This window comes from Copidosoma floridanum, unplaced genomic scaffold, assembly GCF_036245765.1.
Source record: "Copidosoma floridanum isolate Cflo_tuat_1 unplaced genomic scaffold, Cflo_Japanese_pri ptg000020l, whole genome shotgun sequence".
Lineage (NCBI taxonomy): Eukaryota > Metazoa > Arthropoda > Insecta > Hymenoptera > Encyrtidae > Copidosoma > Copidosoma floridanum.
In genome coordinates this window covers 29,326,910-29,353,511 of record NW_028321897.1, presented here as the reverse complement: position 1 = coordinate 29,353,511, position 26,602 = coordinate 29,326,910, and the positions used below count along the sequence as shown (strand labels likewise).

Genomic DNA, 26,602 nt, shown 5'->3' with positions numbered 1-26,602 from the left:
TTAATAAAATAAACTACCTTTACACTTTAGTTTAGTAGGATCCGCTAGGTGGAGTCGACGTAAAATTGAAGCCACCTGCAACCAGAGATAGTAAAGAGTGGTTATAAGATGCCCCATCGAGCGGACAATTATCGTAGTCGATCATCGGCTCTACACCAAGAACAGTGGAGTTCGTCGTGCAGCTGGACATCCTGGCTACCGATGGCACTCTTCTTTCACGAGCAAGAAAAATAAATTGGTTATCACCCCGAATCCCCAAAATAAATGAGTGCCACGAAAAAACAGGCGTTCGGAACGTCAACGTCTCCGATGGAATTCCAGGAAACGCTTCTAGCCATAGCACGACCTACTCCAGCACTTTAGAACTCTGTAGCCGTTCAACTATCCGACTTGGTAACATCAGAGAAATTTCAACATCAAATGCAAGCCAGGGAAGACAGCCCTGAAGAGTATGGGCAGCCACTACGGCTGCCTTAGTGTTCGTACCAACGGCATATCTATAGAGAAGGTATTCTCCAGGCCCACTTTCCTGACTACCGATGAGCGGTTGGTTATCCGGGGAACGACCTGAAGACGAGATATTCTTTGGTCAGCGGCGTACTTTCTTCCCTGTAAGGTCTCCGTACACAGAGACTCAAAGGATAAACGTCAAGTTACCTGCAGCTGGCTCTTCATCATCAAAAATAATAATGAGGAATAGCTGCAAGTTTCAGCACCAGCCTTTTTCGGCCATTATAAGTAATTACGTTCCTTACTTAACCATCAATCTCATCAGTTCTTTTAAGGGCCACCTAAGTGTAAATTACCTTGCCAATTATTACATTTTTACTACGATTTCCGGAAACGATTCGTCAACTCAAAGACTATGTAAAGCCGGCTACTATTAAACTAAGTCAGTCATTCACTGGCAGACCTCACGAGCAGAGTTGTTCGTTGCAAGGCTGGGAACCCCGGTGGTCGATGACCCGACATTATCCTCTCGACTCTAAGCATTCAACCAGGAATTACCGATCCTCTCCAAAGTCTGCGCTTGAAGAATCTTACAGCTATGAAGAAAAAATAATAAACGTGAGTCAACGGGACAGTTTCCAACGGGCAAGCACCACGAACCAACCTTTCCACCTTAGATCATCAAAACAATTGAGTCAGCAAAAAAAAACGTGCTTTAGACACCGTCTTCGACGTTCTACCAGGAGACGTTGGGAAAGAGCTCTACAACTAGCTCTAAAACTTCAAACGGTGTAGTTTTCTTCCCAAACAATGTGGTGCTACAATAACAGGCTCGAGAAGATCACTATGAGGTATCCAGGCAGTCACGTTTGCTGGAAACTTCAGTCAAGAAAGACTTTACTTAAGGAGCTCGCCGGCCCTTTTCAGGTTCATCGGACGTCGAACTACCTTGCCTACAAATATGTTACAACCTGATAAAGTTAAAAAAATAGCCTTTAGGGCTCACAAGAGTCTCAACAATGCCAAGTCGCAAGAAGTCGAATCAGAATGAAAACTTCAAATCCATGTTATTAATACAATTTTAGGCGTCAAGAAAATGACAAAAAAATTTATTAAGAGAGGGATCAGCTTGTCACTATAACCCTTATAGTTATTTCTTGAATCTTCTACATTTTGAAATAGGTAGAATATGTATTTGTATTTTTGTTGCGATAAAAAACGTAGAGATTAAGCTCTAGGACTATGTTGCTCTGGTAATACACTTGTGAAATAAGAGAAAAAAATGTTTTAATGATGTATTTTTTGTGAGCTTCGAATCTTTACCGGTTTAAAAAATAGCCCTGTTCGTAGATTATAAAGGAGAAACTGAAAATCAACGGCCTTTTAAGGCCAACGATTATTTTATGATATAAGGAATGCGCGGTACTTTTCAGAATAATTTTTTTTCTTACTTTTAACAGCTTTTTACTTGACCAAATAAATTGTATGCATTCCGAACAAATATGTTTGTAATAACAAGATTTTTGTTCTGAGAAGTGTCAAAACTAGATGTAAAATTTTTAACTGAAAACGTTTCATATTACATGTCAACACACTACGGTGTTCCATTTAGTGAGTCTCGGGCGAAGCCGAGACAGGGGGCCGCTATGTACTTATAATTCCATAACTCACCTGTAGTGACACACATACATACACACACACACGCACGCACGCACACACACACAAAATTAGGGCTTTGCTCTCTGCAAGCTTTGCATGCCTACTCGTAAGTGCCAATTGCAACATATAAATATTAGACTTCATGCAAACAGAGCTGATTTGAATAATTATACATATTTCATTCTTTGTTACTATCTATTAACTTGTCATGTTTTTTTTTTTTTTATTGTTTTACTTAAAAAGTTGATTAAAATAGATAGTAATATGTTTGACAACAAAAAAACTACGTACGATTAGTAAAACTTTATTTATAAAAATCATTACAGATTTTTAAATCATCAGACTAACAGTGGAAAACCATACCCATTTTAGAAAAAATTGTTTTCATCAAAGGGCACGTACGAAAGAAAAATACCTTGCGTTAACAGACAAAAAAAAGTATTATCGCACGTTAATATGAATGATAAGTGATTGTATTTTATTCCTCATTATACTACTTTTTCGAAAAAACAATCTTGTCTAGATGAAAAAAATTTATTTATTTTATAGAAGGAATAAAGGAATATTAAGTAATACCGTAAAAGCCACAAAAACTTAACGTTTCTTAATTTTGTTATTCTTCGTTACTTGGCCTCTTATAAATTGTATCACTATTTATAAAACTAAGTCATTGCATTCAGGTTAAAATTTATGGTGAAATAAATCTCAAGTAACTCGTAGCTGAAATAACAAAGCATGTTGCTAATTCAATTAAATAGCAACTCCACAATTTTAAATTTTTACATAGGTGTTATGGGGCGTTTAGAATTATGTACCAAAAGCTGTAGCTTTTTTTGGGTAACTTCAGGCCGCATACAGCTAAAACTGAAGATGTATTATTAAAACAATCCATTACAATTCGTTTAAATTTATATTATACAGAACTACATTGAAGATACGTATAACTTTACCTTAATTTTAAAATATTTAATTTGCGTTTTAAAATTAATAATAATTTAATAAGCCTTCAATTAAAAATATGCAATTGCTTTATATACATTAATATACATATTTTCTAAATGCATGTACATAATTCTGATATGGTTTAAGTACTATTTTAACGTAGAAAATACATTTCTAGCCTAAAGAGTAAAGTGAGATAAAAACTTATTTATAATAAAATAAAATGTTTCAAGAGTTTCTTAAACACGTATGAGCCAATGACCATAAATAAAAGACATGCTAGCTTTTAGAATGAGATATATAGGTAACAATCAACGTCCGTGTTAAGTTGTAGCTAAAATTTGTACTAATATTTTTTGAACACATAACATAAGAGAGAATAAACTAGATTCATATACGTATTCATGTTATATCTTAAATAAACATAGAGAAATTGAAGTTTTAATTACAGTTTAACAATGACATAACTTACTAAAAAATTTGTCGCACCAGGAACTACGTTCTCACGAATACAAAAAAAAATCAATACGGATAAATTAATAAGCTTACTATTTCATATATTTTATGAATATTATTATATAAGTAAATATATAAATACTACAAATATAATAAAAATTTTTGTGTTCATTGAGACCATCTACGTTTTTCGACTGAAATCGGATCGAAAACTTAAGACAGGCAGCAAATATGCTGTAGGCAAGAAAATGATGTAAAGGGTTAATGTGGGTTTGTTAGGGTCTAGACAAAGAATACTGAAGAGATAAAAAAACAACTTTATATATTATGAATGAATGAACTGGCCAGCAAGTGCCCGATTTATCTGGTAATAGGCGCATGTCTTGTTAATTTTTAATTTATTGATTGATAAAATGGCCAATAAGCACCCCAGGTAATCCGGTAGTGGGCTCTTAGTTTATTTAAAAACACAGTAGCCAGTAAACGCCCCGAGTCAACTGGTGATAGGCACTTAATTTATTAATGAACAAAGTGGCCAGTAAGGACTATGGGTCATGTGGTAATTGGTGCTTAGTTTATTTATTAACAAAGTGGCCAGTAAGCACCCTGGGTTATTTAGTGATAGGCGCTTGAGTTGTTAATTTTTATTTTATTAATTCATAAACTGGCCAGTAAGAACCTCAGGTTATTTGGTGAAAAGTGCTTAGATTATTTATAAACAAAGTGGCCAGTAATCACCTTGAGTCATCTGCTGATAGGCGCTTAGCTTAATTATTAATAAAATGTCCAGCAGGGGCCCGGGTCATCAGGTGATAAGGGCTTGTTTTGTTAATTTTTATTCGATCAACCAATGCACTGGCCAGTAAGAACATTAGGTCATCTGGTGATAGGCACTTAGATTATTTATTAACAAAATGTCCTGTAAGCGCCCTAGGTCATCTGGTGGTAGGCGCTTGTGTTATTAATTTTTTTTGTTAATTAATGAACTGGCCAGGAAGCGCCCTAGGTTATTTAGTGATAGGCACTTGTGTTGTGGATTTTTATTTTAATAATTAATAAACTGGCCGGCAAGGGCCTGAGTCATTAGGTGGTAGGCTCTTGTGTTGTTGATTTCTATTATTTTAATTAATAAAACGGCGAATAAGCACTCCGAACCATCTGGTAATAGGCGCTTGTGATGTCAATTTTTATTATATTAATTAATAAACTTTTCAGTAAGCAGCCTGGGTCATCTGGTAATAGGCGCTTGTGTTAGTGATTTTTATTTTATGTATCAATAAACTGGACAGTCAGTGCCCTTGGTCATCTAGTGATAGGCACTTAGTTTATTATAAACAAAGTGGTCAGTAAGCACTATGGATCATTTGGTGATAGGCGCTTGGGTTATTTATAAACATAGTGGCCAGTAAGCACCCTGAGTCATCTGGTGATAGGCGCTTGGGTTGTTAATGTTTATTTTATTAATTAATAAACTGGCCAGTAAGATCCTTGGGTTGTATGGGGATAGGCGCTTAGTTTATTTATAAACAAAGCTGGCAGTAAGCGACCTGGGTCATCTTGTGATAGGCACTTCGTTTATCTAATAAGAAAATGGCCTGTAAGCGCCCCAGGTCATTGCGTTATAGGCACTCGTGTCATTTATTTTTTATTCTAATAATTTATTAACTGACCAGAAAGCGCCTTTGGTCATATGAGGATACGGGCTGTAGTAATATATTATATTTTTATTAATTAATAAATTGGATAGTAAGCTCTTTGGTGTCTTTGGTTATTTTAGCTTATGTTATTCATGTCATGCAAGTTATTTTGATTTTTATTTAAAAGGTTTGCAACCTTTCGAGTATAATTTATTAATATGTTTATAAGTTGAGAGTATTTTTTAAATAGTGTTGGGTTTTGCTTGTTTGGAGTATAGGGTTATTTGGTTAGATGGTTGAAGATGATTTGGTTAGTTACTTTTAGTATGCTTGAATTTACCGCTTGGCGTGCATTAACTCTTGCCGCAGAAAGTCAGTTCCAATGGCGGTACTATGGAGGTCACATCTTTGGTTTTCTGCAGAAATCGAGAGCACTAAGTTGCATTCATAATTCTGTTTTTCTTAACAAATTACACACACATACAGACGTGCATGTATACACTATACAATGTATTCGTGGACACTGCACGTAGTAACACATTACGGCACGGCATCACAGCAATAGTAATATGCATAGAACTACATGCTGACTATATATATGTATCGGAATACGAAGGCGATTGATGAAACTTGAGCGTCCCCGAGCTGCAGTATATATAAGTATATACGTACGTACGCACGTACGTTTTACCGTTTTGGTCCTCAACCGAGGCACGCCTCAAGAAGTTCTCACTTCAAAAATAACACAATTAATATTATCATGGAGAAAACATTAAGAGAAAATTTAGTTACCATCTATTAAGTGTATTCAGTTAATCAGTATTACGCTCAACAAACGAAAAAAATTACCTTTATAAGTATAGTGATCAAGCAGTGAAGTGAAGAATTACATACGAAAGATTTAAAAAGGTTTTATCTGTTAAGTTAAAAACAACTTACAGGCTTAATGTCTCTATGAAGGAAGCCCACTTGGTGAATACTTTCTATTGCTTTTACAATTTGAAGACCTAAACGCAGTGTAGTTGACAATGAAAAGGCTCCTCTAGGTTGAGCACGACGCAATTCCGCTAAGTTTTTTCCTTGAAGTTGCATGACGACATAGTTGAACCTATCATTTCTTCCACAGCCAATGAACCTGCAGACATGTTCTTTTCCTATAACACAAGAACAATATTATTTCAAAAAAAGGGTTTCAGCTAAAATAGTAATACTATTATTATGTCATAGTTTTGTTTTTCCATTCTGAGCTGTTAAAGGCTTATGTCTAAATACTAGAAAAATAATAAGTATATTTATGCTTTCACATACTCAATATCTGCATTACATAAATATTTTAAAACAAATTAATTAGTCTACTAGTAATATTGTCTAATTTATTTGATATATATTCTTAACTCAGAAGTCAAATATTATTTATGTATAACGTACAACAGCTAGGTACCGTGAAACTGCGCAAAACTAAGGTCTTTTTGCACGAAGCTGTTTTTAAGAGCAGGAATATTGAAGATGATTATTTTTCCTTTCATGTATACCGTTGAATAAAAAAGCATTCGTGAGAAATTTAAATAAACTGTAATAGTATTATATCTGCGATATGATAAAAATTATACAGTTATGTATAAATTATATAGTTAAAACTTTAGTCAAATTTTAAAATATGAGAGAACTCAGCGTTAACTTCTATATTTATTATTAACCTTTAACGATACAATGAGACTTTTTTTCATAGTCTAGATGCAATGTACTGATTTTATTGACGGAAACTTAATCAAACGCCGTGTTAATAGATATGTTTGAATGTACAACTTCAACTAACACAGCTGAATAACGTATGATCAGTTTTTTTCACAAAGCTCAGACCACCATCATATTTTGGTTTAAAGATGTCTGACACAAAGAAGTAGTTACTTACTTCCACCGAATCTAGTATTTCTGTTAATGTATCTGTATCTTTACTTATTATTGTAAAATAATAAAGTCAAAGCATTAAATAGAACCTGAAGTTATTTTAGGCAAAGTAGAAAAATAATTCTTAACGTATTGTCTAGACATCCTAGAAAATACCAGATGCAGGACTGCTAAAGTACAAAACTTTAAGCAACAAATAAGTAAGTTAATAGAAAAATTTGTCATTATTAATGAAAGGCAACATGAGTTGACATCGTTTTTAATCGCCAATAATTTATTAAATATTGTCAATTAACAATTAATTGACTTCTATTTACAAGTCCTATAAGAACTAAGAATCACATCATTCATTATTTTTTAGTTTTATCGATTATTAAAATTTTTAGAAAAAATCTAACATTCAAGCGATTGTAAAGCTGTATTGTAGCATCTAATAATGTCAACGAAATTTACCAAGCACTTTGGTGTTTTTATTGCTTCAATTAGATTCAACATTTTTTCTGTAAAAATTTAAACACAGTTTTACTTTTTATTAACTAGCGGTGTCTCTTTTATGGTTTATTTTGTTGAGCCATTTTACAACCACATAGTACGAATGTACACAAGCACTTTTTTTGATCTTATAAAATTAAAAAAAATATTAAACAGAGAAGTAAGTGTTTTTTTAACTATGCATAGTTGTTATTGTAAATTCATTCTTACAGATAGACCTACGTAAGAAACAGTACATAAGTATACTCAATGTCTACAATTCCAGACTATAAACAAACTTCCTACTGATTAGAAATTTAAAAAAAATTATAAATATGAATTTCTCTTTAATACGAATATCTCTAAAGCATTGACTTCAAGTAGCCTTAGCTAAGTATGAAATATAGGTTTCTTTTATTGTTTGTCTCGATTTTTCAGGCTTTCTATTTAATGTATTTCTATAGCCTCGTTTCTTTACATGCTTTACAAGTTATTACCTTCATAAAATATTACCTTCATAAAAATGTAATTTCTCTTGTACGTATTTGTTACCAGATGAGTTATTTTTAACTTATTTAATAAAATATAAGAACACAGACTTGTTAATTCAATTTCAAAGGGTTTGTCAGTAACAATGAAAAAACACAGATACAAAATCGTTGAACACTCTATTTAAAATTTTTTTTGTGTTCATCTATGTACATGTATGTAATATTTTTTTTAATAAAACTTGGGGGCTGCGCCCCCTGCACGCTTCACGCGCCAACCTCTAAAATTTATTCAAACATTAATTTTCTGTATTTAAAAAAAAAGTACAATAATTATATCTTTGTCGTAACACGTAATATTGTAATATTTATCAACCTACAAATTAAAATGATTGTTCACAGATTTTTCAAAATCTCATTTTCAAATCTACCCGCGCTTGATCAGTCTCAGCCAATCACGCAACGAATTAACAGGCTTTATCACGTGACCCATCGTTTTTTAACATAGGAAACTTTAATCAAACAGTGTCTGTATCATTCATTTGACTTTTAAACAACTGTAGTCATATTGTTTTTTGTCTTTAAAAATAATAATTTAGACTTTTACATTTCTGTATAGAAACATATATATATATATATATATCTTCTTATATTATGCAGATGTTTTCACTCCACCCTAAGATTTGCTTCCCCAACCTGCCCAACCCTTCCCCACGCTGCCCCTCCCTTCCGTACGCTTCCTCACCTTTCCCCACGATTTACCTCATTTTTCTTTTATTTTTGAGCTTAAGCAGTTGTTATAAGCTTTCCCAAGCTGCCCCACCCTTCCCCACGCTTCCCGACCATTCTCCATACTGTCCCACACTTTCCCTCTTGCCCAATGAACAATATTGTCTAGAAATAAAATAGCTCATAAACCAATGAGTTTTTAAGTGGTACATGTATGTTTACATTTTAGAACAGTTAATTGCAGTTTTTTCAAGGCATTTATTAAATTGACAAAGTTTATTGTTTAAAAATCACGTATTTAATTTTTTGTAGATTCAAATGTCTCTGTAGAGAAACTTTTTTACAAAATCCTATTCCACATTGTCGACAAATATTTTTGTTGATGGCTTTTTCGTGTCCTACGCGGTGCCTTTTTAAGTAATTAAATCTTTTATAACTGTTGTTGCAGGTGTCACATATGTAGATTTTTTCAAATTGGTGCTTCTTCAAGTGTTCCGTTGAATTTTTTTTAATGTTTAATCAGTAATCTTTAAATATTAACATGCAATACTTACATTTAAAATCTTAATGTCTGAAAATAAAAAGTTTTAAATGTCTTAAGGATATAATACATTTTATAATAGATATTTTTATGTCACGATATGATTACGACATCGGTATTTATCACAAATATTGGTAGATTTTAAAAATTTTATGCCAGACCATAATTTTTATTTTTGATTCGTGTTTAGAATCATTTTGAATAAAAATATTTTTTGAATTTGTTCATCAAGATAAAGCTACATACAATTGGCCATGGGAGAATAAAGGTTTTTTTTGAATATAATCCTATAGGATCTGGCCATTCGCCCTGTGATCTGCTTATTGTCGTAAAAAAAGCCAAAATTAATAGAAACTCTTTTTTATGTAAAATAAAAAGTAAACAAGAATAATCCCCGATATTTCATGAATCTCGGTATAAATACTGTTTGTTCTTTGTTTTAACCTGTAATGATTTCAGCTTTAATTTTATACTTATATAATTTTGTTCCGTATAAACGAGTTTCATTACATAATTCGTCTATGATACTTAAATTTCTTATCAACATAACTACTAATTTTTTTTTTTTAATTTTATTGCATGAGGTGGTAAGCCTCCATAAAGTGCGATTAAAACTTTAAAAAAAAATAAATTCATATTTTCGTCAAATTCATATGTTTCTTGTGTTGTTGCATAATCAATACTGTAGTAGGATGAAGCAGTTCCTTCCATAGTGTTTCATACTTTATTGTTTATTAATTGAGTGTATTCGTTATGTGATGTTAAAATAACTCAATTTATGAAAGAAATATTTGTTTATTAAAAATTTTACAACCAAAGGCTTTCGTTTTCCATTCATATGGTATTGTAAACGAATCAATTTTACCTTCTATATCTATGAAAATGAAAATAATTTTTCATTCGGTGATTTTTGTTTTATTTTATTCAAAAATATTGAAAAGTTTTCATAAATAAGAGTACCTTATTTTCTTCTTTTTCTGTAAAAGCTGATTTTGAAGTTATTTTTAAAAGCGGTAAAGTTTGTCTGAAATCTCCACCTAATATTGTTTTTCCTTTAAAATGTGAATCATTATCACGAAAATCTTTCAATGTTCCATCCACTATTTCCAAACCTTTTTTCGGAATCATTGACGCTTCATTCCATTATAAGATATCTACTTCTCTTAATTTTTTTTGTCGGATTCACATTCTAAAAATGCTATTTGATTGTTAATTCAATCTAAAGGTAGTCTAAAATTTATGGGACTTGTCATGCGGTTGGGCAAAAAAATAGAAGCAATTCACCGCTGACACTCCACAGTTTTTAGAAAAACCCCGAAGGCCCTCACCAAGCACCACAACTTTCCGAATAATCCACAGGCTTTCCACTGCCTTGCTGAACTTTTAGAAAAACTCATCCATAAGCTCCTCCTCGGCTAAATGCTTAGAGTCAAAAGGGTAATATAGGGTCGTCGGTCATCGCGGTGCCAGCCTTGCAACGAACAACTCCGCTCGTGACGACTGCCAGTAAATAACTGACTTGGTTGAATAATGGCCGGCTTTCTATAGTCTTTTAGTGGACGAATCATCGCCAAAAATAGTAGCAAAAATGTATTTGTGGGCAAGTTAGTTTAACGGTAGATGGCCCTCAAAGGAACTGATGAGATTTATGGTTACTTAGGGAACGTACAAATTTATGATGGCCCTAAAAAAGGCCAGTGGTGATACACTTCCAGTCATTCCATATTATTATACTTGATGATGGAGAGCCGACTGTGGGTAGCTTGACTCTTATCTTAGGAGCCCTGCGTATGCAGATCATACTGAAGGGAAGTACACCACTGGCCAAAGTATATCTCGTCTTCGGGTCGCTCCCCGAATAACTAACAGCTCTCTGTTGGTTGGAGAAGTGGGCCTAGAGAATATACATCCATGAGTATGCTGAGATACAGGATAAAATTCGACGTAAGTCACTTGTAAATTGTAGAAAAGTTGTCATCGGTAGCCGCGATACTCAGCTGCTAGACTCAAAAATATATTCATGATGCAATACTGGTAAACGTTTATGGTATTTAATAATTTGCTTGAGGGGTATTATAACCAGATCCACTTACTTCTGTTGCAGGTAGCTTTGATTGTATCTTTACGCCACCTAGCCGATTCTACTGAACCAAAGCAAAAGCTAGCGAATTTTTGCAAATTTTTGAGCTTATTTATAGCTATTGTTATTGATTTTTTAAAGATAAAAACTATACTAAAACTATGTAGGAAGTGCTAAGAATTAGTATACTAAATTTAAGCACGATCGGCTGAGTAGTTTTTGTGAATAGAGATAACAACGGTTTTTGTGATGTTGTTTTACATATTAGTAAGATATCATCGTCAGACTCATCAACTTCTTTATAAGTTCCATGATTTATGCTATAGTTAGTGTTCATTTTTTTTGGTAAATGATTAAAAATTTTGTTGTTTGAGAATTAAGTGTATTCATTATGGGAAGTGACGATAACATTATGTTTTGAATAATTTATAATTTTTTTTAACTTGTCAAGCACATATCATCAGTATCAAATGTTTTTCTTCTCGTATTTATAACAACAACTATAGTAATTCTGGATCATTACAGCAAATATTAATGCTTTATTTCAATTTATCAAAATATGAACAAAAAAACGATGATTAAATACTTTTGGATACAATTATAATTTTAATACTCTTTTTTATACTACTATTATACTTTGATGTAACGAAAATTAGGAATATAAAATATCATCTAAAATTTGGTAATCGGCAGTTAAATGAATTTTGGTTTTTTTTTTTTTTATAAAAGTAACTTTAATGAAAGTTTAGGGACCTTGTCTTGACATATTTTTACTAGCACTGCTATGTTAAAAATTGTATATAGTACGCTTTAAAGTTACTTACCTGTTCCAGTGATCATAAAAGTTAGTGTTAGGAATAGACTCAATCAAATGTTCAACAGTACAAAGTCTTATCAGTCGCTTTTAAAAGATTTAGATTTCTCTTAATTATTTTCAAATTAAATATGTGAATCGTATTTATTGCTTACGTTTTAAGATATTGAATTTTCTACTGATAACACACTAACAACTAAACTCATTTTTATCTGAAAGTAAGATGTAAGAATGAGAAAAAAAAAAAAAAAAAAAAAAAAAAAAAAAGAGAAATTTCAAAGCACTGAGATAAAAACAAAAAAATAGTTAGTGAAGCATAAGAACTAATTTATAGAATGTATTTTTAGATTTTAGTTCGATTTCTTCATTTTAATTTTGTATTCAAGATTTGGTATATGATAATAATAAAACTGTCGTAGTTGTAAGTAATAATAAACCATGAGAATGGGGACCTAAACTATTTTAAATCGAAAAATATAAGAATAGATTTAAACGATGACACAACCCTAAAACAAAAAAAAATACTAAAATATGAAATTTCGGAAGTCATCGTATTAAAACAAAGATGTACAGTGACTTGCAGAAAAAATTAGCATATATCAGCAAAGTTATATCAGCAAATTTCATTATGCAGACATAAAGTCAATAAAGTTAAAATTCATTCATAGATTAAAAAAATAATACACAAAGATAAATAGTCATACTAACTTAAAATTAAGTATCATAAAGTTAACTTACTAAGACATAGCCTATCAGACATATATATTATGTCAATATTACGAGAAAACAGTTAAGCAAGATTATTGAACCTCATTTAATAATTTAAAAATAAGATCAGAATTGTAAGTCAATAGTTTTAATAAGAATCTATTTTTAGGGACACAAAAATTATAATTAGCACCTTAATATCGTACAAAATTGTAATTTTTTGAACTCTCACGAAAATGAGAGAAATAATTCCAAGCCTTGGATTATTGAAATTCGTTGAACCTTTTTTATAATTTGACTGAATAAATACATACAAACTTACATACAAATATGCACGTGCAAAAGAGGGAAAGACAGCAACAAAATGACATATTTTATATAATGTACAAACTATGTGTCTTCTTCCTGAGCTACAAAAAAAATTCATGACATTTTTTAAGACACTGAACAATTCATATGTTTATTTCGAAGCACCATTTACTCATGTGACTATAAATATTATAAATTGAACTTCAACTATTTACTGCATTTTTTAAATATGATTATTTTATTTTCACGCGTGTGAAAGTGCAATTATATTGTACTAACACATACATTCACACTTTCTCCGTACCAAGCAAGTTCAACTACTGTTGAAATTTACAGTTGGTACTACTGTTATAGAGTGGTATGGAGTGTATTAAAAAAAAAAATTTATGGATATGAAAAAAAGGAAAGTAATTGTTTCGTCCTCAATCGCTAGCCAAAACTGTGATATTGCAATGATTTACATTATTTTATTATTATTTGTTCACTGTCTGAAAAATTTTTAAACTGTAATAAAATTTTATACTATTACTTAGCATGTATAATAATATCAGACTACTTCTTATATTTTAGAACGATATAGTATCATTCCGTTTAATGGTAAATTTTTTAAGTTATTATTAGGTTCTAGTAAGAAATTAATACAAACTCTGTACGTCCTTAGCAAGTAAATAGTAGGAAATGAAAGATATGCTCCCCTAGTAAATAACGTAGTTCTTAGCAAAATAGTAGTTTGAGATCAGTTTTCTTTTTAAATTAAATTCTTTATCAGAGTAAAACATTTTATAGCACAGGTTACACAATATAAAAAGAAGTTGAGATTAATTTTCAGACAGAAATTTTTAATACTATTAAAAAAGGTCTTTGAACCTGTAAACTTAATTCAAAAGCCTGAGCGAAAGTTATGGTCATTTACGTTAAAATTTTTGAGGTTTTGAAGTAACTATACAATACCAAGTTTACTAAATAATTCAAGTATCATACTAAAACATAGGTTTCATATAATACGCTTTTCAAAAAATATCTATTTATATTAAAAACACAGTTAAATCTTTTAATACATGTATTTGTATTTCTTAAACCAAAATTAAAATTTATAAAGTATTGAATTACTTATAATACTATATGTCATGATGCTATAAAACTTTTTATTTTTGTAAGTAATTATACTAAGTTAAATAATTGCATGCATCTCCTAAAAAAATAACACAATACACAAGAATTCAGCGATATTATAAAATCTAATTTGTTACGGAACTCTGAAGTACCTTACCCAATCTCTGTGTTATATAGATAAATATGTTTGCACACTGACTTTATTCCTAGGAAATACAAATCACTAGCTTGAAATAAATCTAAAAATACTACTTCTTAACGCGAAGGTACAGCGTTAAGGAAAATAAGTATGCTATGAACGATTAAAACATTTCTACATTCCTGAGCAGGTATACAATTTTTCTTAGTAGGTAGTACATTGGCTGTATATTGATACATTTACTTTTCAGTAAATAAATGTTTTAATCATAAGTAATTAAGTATAAAAAAAAAAATAGTAAAATTGTAATACAAGGACATTCATTTAACAAAACACAATATAGAATCGTGAAAAAACGTTTAAACACCATTCAAACATGGTCAAAGCAAAAAAAATTAACATTATATCGTATGACTCAAAAAATGTGTCTACCATGGTCATTCAAGGACGGTTAATTAAAATTTCCGTATTGAAAGTATCTCTAGGAATTATTTTTCATGAGCAACTCCATGCTTAGATAAGATTTCAAATTTGAGCTTATTCAATGCATCTTCAGAAGAAAAACTTTCATACTTTCATACCTTCCGCACCAACATACAAAAGCTCCACCCTCGGGGCAAACATTTTTGCCTTTGTGCCCATGGTACGACAACTACTATTTTTAAAGTTATAAGTGAATCACGGCTTCTATTTCAGCAAAGGAAAGATCGTCAATTTTTATCGCTAATCCGAGCTTTTTCTTAAAATCGTGCTTCAATCAATACATAACAGTTCATACAAAAGTAACAATTGGATAACTACAGTTGCACGAATCCCCTAACCAACATAGTCCGCTGCAACTGATATGAGCTCGTTCCACAAAAAAACTGCTGATAAAAAAACCAAGTATGGGTCTTGGGACCCCCGGCAGAAGTAAAATTTTCAACTTAAATATTATTAAACTCGGTACAACAGAAACTGGAAAAATTAGATTATACTTTATTTCAATAGGTCTTTAAGAATCCGACATTAAAATAGTAAAAGAATTTTTATTATTACGTATTCGAGCACGCGCGTGCATAAAATACACATACTTATGTTACATGTGATTCGCGCATTCTAAGTACTTACATATTTGCTATGATAGATGTATCAATATATAAACAAATTTTTGCTTATGTAGTGAGTGCGAAATAAAAAGTTTAACCATTGACTTGAAAAAAGGTACTTTTATCCAGTTACGCGAGACAAAAATTCCTTCCACTGAAAATTACTATTCGTGCATTTGATATGACACCATATCTGTACAATAAATTCTTGTTAATATCATTGTATCCGACAAATACAAATTTGTTTGAATTTTGGCAACCATGAAGGTAAAATACTCCACTCTACATATTATCTGATTGCAATTGAGGAAAACAATAGACGTATGGCTATTATCCATTGTAAAGTTGTAATTTTTCAGTCAATTCGTTTACTATGATTATTTATAATTTAATATTAAAATCTATTTGTGCTCATAACTAATTTCTACTAATCTTAAAATTAATAATAAAAATATAGATTTTGGTCGCGTGACAATTATTTTTATAATACATGATAGAGAATGGAAAATAAATCAAATAATTTTTCAAATAAGGCATAAAAAAGAAAAAAAATTTTTACCCTTTCTTTTTAAGATACAGTCAAAAAAGGAAATAATTAAGGTTATGTTTGTGCAGTCCAACTTCTCTATATTTGTGCATCTTGATCATGTAGTTCTCACTTAGAAAACGCGTGAAAATGATTTTTTTTAGCCAATTTTGCTTCCCTTCCGAAGTACTAAATTTTTCTTTGCTTTTAAAGGTAAAGTTGTCGTATTATAAATATTTAATACTTTATGCAGGTTTTTTTACATACATGTATGCATATGAATGTGTATGTAATGACCAGGTCGTGCAACACGTATACATGTATACAGTATACGGGGGTAGACATATTGGTTACCAAATTTATGAAAAGTCACGTATACTCCCGCTGTTCATTGAGTCATTAGGGCTTATGGTCAAATTGGTTCCCGAATCATTGAAGCGTATGGTAAAATTGGTTTTCATACACCTAACATACATATTGCGGTAGAATATTAACTAGTACAGCACTTGGTTGAAGTAATACATGTTTTAATATGAGCATAATAATGAAATTTTAAATCAACGTAACGTAAAGGAGAAATGTACATCTATACCATTTAGAAGAACAATAGGTCATTGAACTTAATTATAAATGTAAAAATTCTGAAATAGGCATTTTTTCAAGCTTTTTTGGCTTGCTTTTTTTAAACCCTGACATGATGGACGAATGTTTTACTAAAGATTTAATAACTATGACACCCAGTAATGCAAAAGTGACTAAATTTTATGACTTTCTCAAACGATTTGGGCTTAATTCGATCTGCCGTACTACAAATAATTGTGAATCCTTCCATACGTATTTAAATGAAAAGTTTTATACATCAAATCGAAACATTTTTTAATTTGTAGAAGAGCTGAAATTTGTGCAATATAAAGTGTACATCAAGATGCGAAGAAAATAAAGTAAATCAAAAGACATATGGACAAGGAACACTTAGTAAACTTTAAGAAACAATATGTAATTTTATCAAACTAGCTTTGAATTTGTTAACGGAGTCTCAAGAAAATTTTTACCATTTTTTTAAAACTTCAGAATGAAAATTTAAGTCAATTTTTCAATTTTTGAATAAAATAATAACTGACAAGTAAAATTCTATATTCGAGAAATGAAAGACATTCAATCATTTATACATGCAGCACAGCAGCAAGCATAATCGAGCAACGAGCTGTCAGCTCGTAAGCTCACACTAGTTGCGCATACATCCTTAATACCCATGCATATCAACATATGCTATGTGTATAGGTATTATTAATTAAAAACGTACTTTCGGCTAGGGCAGGGAGAAAAGTACTATACGATACTCGGCCGAACAGTTTGAGTCGATGGCATGCGACTTATGACGGCTTCAGCTTCGCCTCGTCCGTCATAACCTCGCAGCCATAAACTTTCCGGCCAAGTGTCGTAATCTACTATTTACATGGAAACGTGTGTGGAACGTCACCGTCTCCGGCGGAATACCAGGAGACATGTCTAGCTAGAGCACAACCTGCCTTAACACTTCAGAGCTTTCTGGCCGTTCAACTAACTGGCCTGGTGCCGTCAACGAATTTTCTACTTTAAATGCAAACCAGGGAAGATAGCCCTGAAAAGTACGGGCAGCTTCAATGGCCTCCTTCGTAGTGGTCCTCCCAACGGCATACCTACAAAGAAGGTATTCTCCAGGCCCACTTTCCTGAAAAACGATGAGCGGTTGGTTATCCGGGGAACGAGCTAAAGACGAGATATTTTTTGGTCAGCAGCGTACCTCCCTCCGTCGCGGTCTCCGTACACAGAGACTTCGAGGGTAAGAGTTAAGATACCCGCAACCAGCTCTCCATGATCAAGAATAATGATAAAGAATAGCTAGAAGTTTCACCACTGGCCCTTTTCGGGGCCAATATAAGAATTTACGTTGCCTACTTAACCATTAATCTCATTGGTTCTTTTAAGGGCCACCTCAATTTAAACTACCTTGCCAACAAATACATTTTCGCTACCACGTCTTCAACGTTATATCAGGAGACGTTGGAAAAGAGCTCTACAACTAGCTCCAAAGCTTCAAACGTTGTAGTTTTCCTCCCAATCAGTGTGGTGCTACAATAACAGGCCAGAGAAGATAACTCTGAGGTATAGAGGCAATTACGTTTGCTGGAAACTTAAGTCAACAAAGATTTTATTTAAGAAGCTCACCGTTCCTTTTCAAGGTCATTGGACGTCGAACTACTTCTCGTGTGTGCTACGAACGTAGTAGTCACCTTACTAATTTTGTTCTACGCTGCATAGCTGCGTGTCCTTTACGTAAAGAGCTACTTGTCTGCTTCAGAGATGTCATCTTTTCGTAAAATTTGTCTGTTTTGCCTCACTACTCTTTGCTGCTTGATTCCAATTTTTAACTTATTGAGCCATTCTAGACCAATTACCCTCACTGCTCGAGGCTTCAAAACAAGTCTTAAGTGAGTCCAGTAGTACACTAAAAAACTCTACTGATCCCACGCACCCCGATACGTAAGTTTTATTATTGCTTGTGTAAGTCATGACACACAAACCCCTAACAACCCAACACAGGCCCATTATGAATACTTGAAGTAGATTGATTTTTAAATTTTCTTAATTATGGCAAAGAAGCAAGAAGACAGTAGTTTTACTATCAAATTGATTTTTAAATAATTGTTTTTTTATAAAAGAGCACATCAAAACTTTGACGAAGATTATAAAGAAAAATCAAATAACCAAGAAGCACAAACATTTACATCAAATCACATATGTTGACAATTTAACAAATTATTAGATAATTTTTTTTACGAAAAAATGGTCACAACAACACACATACAATAAGCTGTGATGTGTTACTGCAGCAGGATGTGTTACTTAAATAGTTTCAAACTTGGGACTTTTGGAAAATTTTTATTTATGTGTATACCCTTAAGAATTACCAGATAAGTATCCTAAAGAAAAATTATTAAGTAAATCTGATTCAACCTCTCAAATTTTATTGATCAGATAGTAAATCCATTATTTATTTCTGTAAAATGTTTTAACTAATGTACTGGTTACATTGAAAATTATTTAACAAAAAATGGAAGACTTACTGTGTTTTAAAATTATGAATACAGACTGTCTTACAGATCAGATAACGAAAATTTTAGCCTATTATGATATGAGAGAAGATTGACTTAACAATTTTTCATAAATTTTCATGTCGTTAATAAATACATCTATTTAAATCATTTAAGAAATAGTCAAAAAAATTTTATAAGGGTTATTAGATGCAATCAATAAACGAGAATCTAATATCTCTAAAAATTTAAAAAAAAAGGGAATAACTTGGATATCTGCTCATATTGCTATCTTAATCTAAATCCATGGAAAGCCAAAAATGTATGAAGAAGCACTATTAGCATAAAATAGCTACAAGAAAAAAATGTGGTAGACCAGAATCATTGACATCAGTAACATGTTATGATAAATGGAAAAATTAAAGTAAGTTTTATCTAAATATTTAAAATCACGGCACCAAATAATATTCCAAATATTATGGTTAAATTATTTTATTTCAAATAACTGTTATTTTTAGATGAAATTAAAAATTAAATTTTTGGTAAAGTGCTAGCATACGTACAATTGAATTACAGGAACGTGGTGTACCTCATGCACACGTTTTACAGCTCTACATCCTGTTTAAAAATATAGCACCTAATAAAATTTATACACTTATTCCTGCTGAAGTTTCTTTGGGTAATGAGGAATTTACAAAATTTGTCATTATACACATGCTTCCTGGACTTCATACTGAAAAGAGTTCTCGTATGGTTTATTCTAATCAGAAGTGTACAAAAAATTTACCAAAACTTTTTACCAACGAACTACATCGAGAACTATATTGCAAACAAACTGTTACCTGTAATATAAACACATGTGACGCACCGCAGAAGTGAGAACTTCGAAAACATTATAAGTAGTTATGTTTGGTTCATCTATCTGCCGTTCGCAATTTTGCGTTTTTCAAAATAATTTTTAAGGTTATTGTTGGACAAAAAAACGAAAAATATATCCTACATATTTGTAATAATTTTGCAAATATGCTATAATTTTTCCAAAAATTTTCCACCTTGATTGTATAGAGAAATATTAAAAATACTGAAATTTGATTGATTTAAATATTGATTTAAATAGTTGTTGCGTTGATAATATAATATAATAACATCACAATGAGTTCACCGGTTTCTTAAATAAAACAATTCTTTAAAAATTATCTGGAGAAACTGAAACCTGGTACATCAAAGATAACGCAACGTAGAAAGCAGTTGATAAGTCAGATAAAAATATTCATATCAATGTTTCGATAGGTATGTTAAATAGTATCCATAAAGGCTTACGAATTCATGAACTCAGTTTAAAAAAAAGCACAATAGTAATGCTGATCACATGTTTAAGTATGTCAGACGGTTTATGTAATGGTACATTATTAGGAATAACTTAATCATATAAATACAATGTAGAAGGAAAAAACTATAACTAGAGAAAAATTGGACTTAAAGTTTGTATCATAAAAATAACTTAAAACACAAAAACACCTTTTCACTACCTTTTATTTTATACCTTGAGCAATTTTGAATGGTTGCGGCTTTTGCTATGTTTATTAATAAATTTCAAAGATGAAGTTAATAATGTTTGTTTGTACTGAAAAAATCAGTACTTTTTAACGGCCCATTAAACGTAGGTGTACCAAGTTCGTAAGGAAATTAAAAAATTGAATGCCCTTTAACTACAAATTTCAACATGTGCAAATAGACATGACTTTTCCTATTTACTTTAAAGTTTATCTATTAATCATTATTTTATTATTTAATAATAATTATTGATTTTTAATGAAATTATTTGATTAAAAAAAAAATTTCGTTTAAATTATAATAAAACATCTGTAACTACTTAATTTTTTTTTAACAAAACTGAGTATTAATATACTATCTTTTTTTACATGTTGTAAGAAAATTATTTATAATAAAATTCACTATACTAAAGTCATCATGGTATTCTATCGTTTGAAATTAATAGTATTAAAATTAAAATAGTAGGAAACTGAATTTAGTTTTACCATCAACTGTTTATACATAATTAATAACACTTATGCTGTGAAGAATCTGGTTACATAAAAAAGAATCATTTTTTAGTTCTGAAAAAAACTATATCATGATACAAAAATAAATGGTTAATCAAATGAATAATTTATTAATTTATGTAGGGTTTCATCGACTAATTAATAATATTAAGATAATGAATATCACTATTAAACATAAATTACAAACTATACTAGAACAAGGAGAAAGAGCTTAATCGATGATAGGGTCACTCGTAGTAGAGTGGATAGAATACTCAAGAAGTGTGCAAAGCACTGCTGGTCTGATTTTTGAGAAAATCGTTTATTTTATTTCTTTCTGGAGTGTTAAGTGTGCGATAAAAATCAAAATTCAAGAATCTTATTTCATCGCATATATGGGCTTTTATAGTGTGGTAGCGCTGTAGGGTCAGCGAGATAAAATGATAAATTCAATTCAGTTACACATTTTTTTGAGTTAATTATTCTAAAACGTCTGTTACGTCGGCGCAACGTATTATTTGAGCCTAAGCTTTCGCTCAATAGCTCGAGATTCACACTGGGCGCGTAGGTGGGACGCGGGGTTAAAAGGGTAATTCAGCTTAAAGACGCGTTACTCAAAAAGGGGTAAAATTGCTTTCACGTGACTAAGACTGACTGCTGTGCAATATTCCGATGCACTTGCTCGCGGCTTTCTTTTGTCAAGAGCGGTGTATACCTCATTCACGATCTAAAAACAGTTAACACCGTCACGAGTAAGGATATCGTATGTAATTTGACCTTGACACACTAATATCACGGTAGGCATTTGCCTTAACTCAATCGTTCGTTGTTACTCTAATAGTATTATTACCACGGAGGGAGACGGATTGTCCGTGGCTAATTTGCTATTACCGGTGACCGAAGGATGCCAATACTGTGGCGAGTAATGGCGTTCGCGAAAAACACTTTATACTGGAGATTAATTTGCTATTACCGGTGACCGAAGGGTGCCAATACTGTGGCGAGTAGTGGCGTTCGCGGAAACACTTTATACTTCCCGGTGATCCGCGGGTATTAATATGGCATTCGCGCAAACAAAATACTTTATACTTCCCGGTGATCCGCGGGTATCAATACTATGGCATTCGCGCAAACAAAACACTTTATACTTCCCGGTGATACACGGGTGCCAATACTATAGCGAGTAATGGCGTTCACGCAACAAAAACACTTTACACTTCCCGGTGATCCACGGGTACGAATACGGCGTTCGCGCAAACAAAAACCTTTATACTTCCCGGTGATCCACGGGTATCAATACTATGACGAGTAATGGTATTCGCGCAAAAGGAAACACTTGATCAAAAGAAAGAATATGATATTTGGTCCCTTACTTTTATTTAAACGTGAAAGTTGCTTCAGACGTTGAACCAGCGTGGATGTAAGTCGCTCTCGAAGAAGATCAAGTGGCAGTAGAGACGGACTCTGGCAACCAGTTGATCGTTCGAGGGTGGTAGCGAAATTCGACTGTGTCCTCGCTTCGCAGAAGACTGGGTTGTAGCAGAGTCGGGCTCTCACTACTCAGTCTACTTCGAAGGGTATCGTCGAATTTCGCGTGCCAAACTGAATTGCTTTACCTCACTTCGCAGTAGACTGAGTTGTAGCAGAGGCGGACTCTTATTACTCAGTCCACTTTGAAGGGCTATCTTCGAGCCGACTCAAGTCGAGTCAAACTCTGAACTACGAACTGCAAACTAATTTTTCTCTGGGCCTATGGGCCTTTTTATTGCGAGAAGCGGACCTCGGTCACGCGCTGGCTCAAAAACGCAGGAAAACTTACCGGGGGAAAATTTTGAAGAAAAGACAATAGCCGAAAATCTAATTGGCTAGAACTGCTCTAGTTTAGCCACTCAGAAATTGGCACATCCCACATCCGGCTTGTTCTCCTCTGTGCGTCAAGAGAAGGGAAGGTGATTCACTTACTCATGCCCTTCCTTTCTCTTTTACATCAAAAGTTGACACAGTTTCAATATATTTTAATCTTAACATTACGACCAGGTATTGTTAATATTTACTAATGCTACACATTGGTTGTTCGTTCAGCTAAGTTCATTGCAAAAAGAGCGGTGAAAATCGCTTAACAATTTGGTTGATCCTAGGGTGAACAAACGATTGGTGAGTTGTTAGTTAATACTACTACTTAAGCGCCAAAACGGTGGCTGCGGCCGTACTAACTTATAATTAGCGGTGGTATTTATAATAATAGTAATAACAATAATAATAATAATAATAATAACAATAATAATAATCATATTAATGATAATAAGAATAGCAGTTGTTAGAATACTAGTGCTTTGCTTGTTGTGAGTTAACATAATTTGTTTTACCGGTAGTTTGAATGTTTATAATGTTACGAAAATAATGCGGAATTTTGGTATTATTTTGGTAAACATGTTTTTCTGCTGCTAGTAGTTGGAGAGGGAGTCGTCTCGTGGTACCCTGGGGAATCAGGACTCTGTTACCCCTATTGGAGGCAGGCATACGGACTCTCTCTCCGAGTCAAGAAAAAGGGAAGAGTTATTTTCCGTTTTTCCTTTACATTCGGGAAAAGGTGTTAGCAATAAACTAGATGACAAATTAGACTATTGTAGTGTGTTTATGAAATTATTAATTCGATGAAAAAATTGTTACTCTGTAAATTATGAGTTTGCTAACTTGAATGGTAAAAATCGGATAGTTCTTTGAAGGTTACCAAAGTTGTGTACCAAATTTGTTATAGTTAATATGTAATGTAGTTGTTTGCTAGTGGTGTAGTACGTACTGGTTGTTTGTGATGATTCTGGTTTGTAATAATATTTTCGATTATTTCTATGCATTAATTCTAAGCTATCCTAATGTTCAACCTTATGTTTATCTAACATTATATCTGAATTTAATATTTCAGTTTAACTGTTTCCAGTTAAACTTTTGTATCTATGGTTGTAGAAAAATATTTTATTTTGCATTTCCGGTCAGCGTGGGCCAGCGTGCATGTAAGTGAGTCATGCATGGTCGTAGTACCTTAGCTACGAGCATTCTTGTAGGTGATTCACCTCTTTGCAGATGCACATTTGCCCCTGAGTTTCGTATTTTAAAATCGGCACGGAAAGATTTGAAGCAAGAGGAAAAAAAATTAATGTGGATACACCGATGTTACACGTCAGTTTAAGAAGCCTTGAATTCTAATTTTAGATATGTATCTATTTTATGTGTATCAAATATAAAGACTTTTCGTTTGAGTTAGAGAAGTTTGGGGTTCATTTGGAACGAAAACGAATTAGAATAGTTTAATGGATTTCAAGATTTGACACAAGATTTTAACACGTGATCTTTAATTACAATTCTTCAATTTTTAAACTTATAAATCTTAACATTGTCCTTGTAATTTTAAAATAAATATATTTTTATTATTCTTCAAAAAAAAAATTGTAAGGACAAAAGTATCACGTGTTCCAAGAGATGGTTATTTGTCCTTACAAAACTTGATCTCGTGTCTGGAAATTAGCAATTATTGACACAAGAAGAGGTTTAGAATAACGCAGGATCTACAAGTAGAAGGATTTAGAAACTGGACGAGCAAGTGGTGGTGGAGTCAAGATCCAAGCTGACTGTACCTGTAAGTAATAGTCTAACAAAATAATTAGTACGTGAAATGAGGGAACTATTCATTGTCAGTAAATGATTTATCTAATCATAACAACTTACAAAATAGATTTTACTTGTAACAGTAATGTTAACAGTTGTTAAAGAATTTTTATGTTAAAAAGTAGGGGCAGCTTACCTGTTTGTATGAGAATTCTTGTACCAGAGGCTATTAATTTTCCATATAGAACAATAATGTAAATGAGCTACGCTACTATTGATTGAACTAGAATAATCTTATGTTGCGCTTATTAATAGTCAGGAACGGTAGACGCACCCGACATAACCCTTTCCGATCATATCTCTTTTAACGAGCTACATCCATTAACTGTAGTGCGTCGCCCCTCGAACTAACCTTTGCAGGATCGGCGACTTAAATAATTATTTACTCAAAAACTGATGATTTTCGGGACTTGCGCCTGTAGAAACTTTTGTTCAAAAAATCATAATCTACAACATATATTAAACTCAGACAATTTTATCAAGAACCAAAAGTCCATTGACTTGTTTGATGTCTGTATTAGTATCATATTATACAAGGAAAAATAGAAAATTATAATTTTGTACATAGTTCATCACTAATATTACCTAAAAAATCTGTAGGCACGAAAAACTTTATCCTTACATACGAATTAAAATAGAATTTATATAAATTAGGGAGAGGTAATAAGCTAATTAGCGAGGAGTCGTGATTAAAAATAAGTTAAGTTGAAATAAGGTAGAAAAATATGGAATTTCACCATATTAAGGGGCTATAGGGGCCAATAAGGATCTGCGGTAGGCTGTGGAAAGTTGTAGGGTGCCTTTATGAAATTGCTCACTCACAAATAATTATATAATAATGATAGATATGTGAATATATCGTGATTAATGGTGACTCATGTAGATATTATCGGAAAAAGATTGCAAGGGTTTTTATGAGGACATAACTATATCTTGAACTATATTTTGAAAGCATATTTAGTATGTATAAATCATCTTTTATATACGTATCATACTAATACATAAAGCGAAGTCACTAAAACCGTTGTAATCGCTAACTACAAAAACTACTCAACCGATCTGGATGAAATTTCGTATATTGGTTCTTGATACTTTCCAAACGGTTTTAGTATAGTTTCAATCTTGAAAAAATGAATCAAAAATGCAATAAATAAGCTCAAAGTTGTGGAAAAATGCATTAGCTTTTTTAATTTAGTTCGGTAGAGTCTGCTACGTAAGCAAAAAAAAAAGTAAGCTACCTGCTGTAGAAGTGAATGAGTCTATTTATAATATTCTCGAGAAAATTTTCGAATACCACAGTCTTTCCCCGACAATGCACCAAGAGAAAAGTTGTGAGCCATGCAGCTGGGTATTCAGGTTCCCGATAACACTCTTTTCCTCTGGACAAGCGACTTACGTTAAATTCCATCCCGTATCACTAAGATTAATAAGTGACATGAATGAAAGGGTTTTTTAATGCTATAGTCTCTGGCGTAATACCAGGAGCTACCTACAGCCGACTGTACATTATCGAAAACAATAATAATAATAATAAGAATAATAATGATATTAATAATTATAAAAAAAAAAAAATAATAATAATAATAAGTAGAAGAAGAAGAAATAATTGGAAGTACCACCACTGGCCTTTTTCAGGTCCATCATGAATACTTGTGTTCCCTAATGAACTATCTATCTAATCGGTTGTTTTCAGGGCCATTTAATGTTAAACTACCTTGCCAATAAATACGTTTTTACTACCATTTCCGGCAACGATTCGTCAACT

The 26,602-nt window shown here is 32.2% G+C and overlaps 1 protein-coding gene across 6 annotated transcripts in view; it reads right to left on the bottom strand.

Moving 5' to 3' along the window:
* Positions 1-26,602, bottom strand: part of Asator (tau-tubulin kinase asator) — a 552,963-nt gene that overhangs the window by 493,189 nt on the left and 33,172 nt on the right. For all 6 annotated transcript variants that reach the window (XR_016293148.1, XR_016293146.1, XR_016293147.1 and 3 more), the window contains one exon: positions 6,084-6,298. Coding sequence is in view for 1 of the 6 variants with exons in the window: in XM_089594084.1 (XP_089450210.1) it covers positions 6,084-6,298 (215 nt within the window). In the remaining 5 variants the exon portion in view is untranslated. The remainder of the gene's footprint in view (positions 1-6,083; positions 6,299-26,602) is intronic.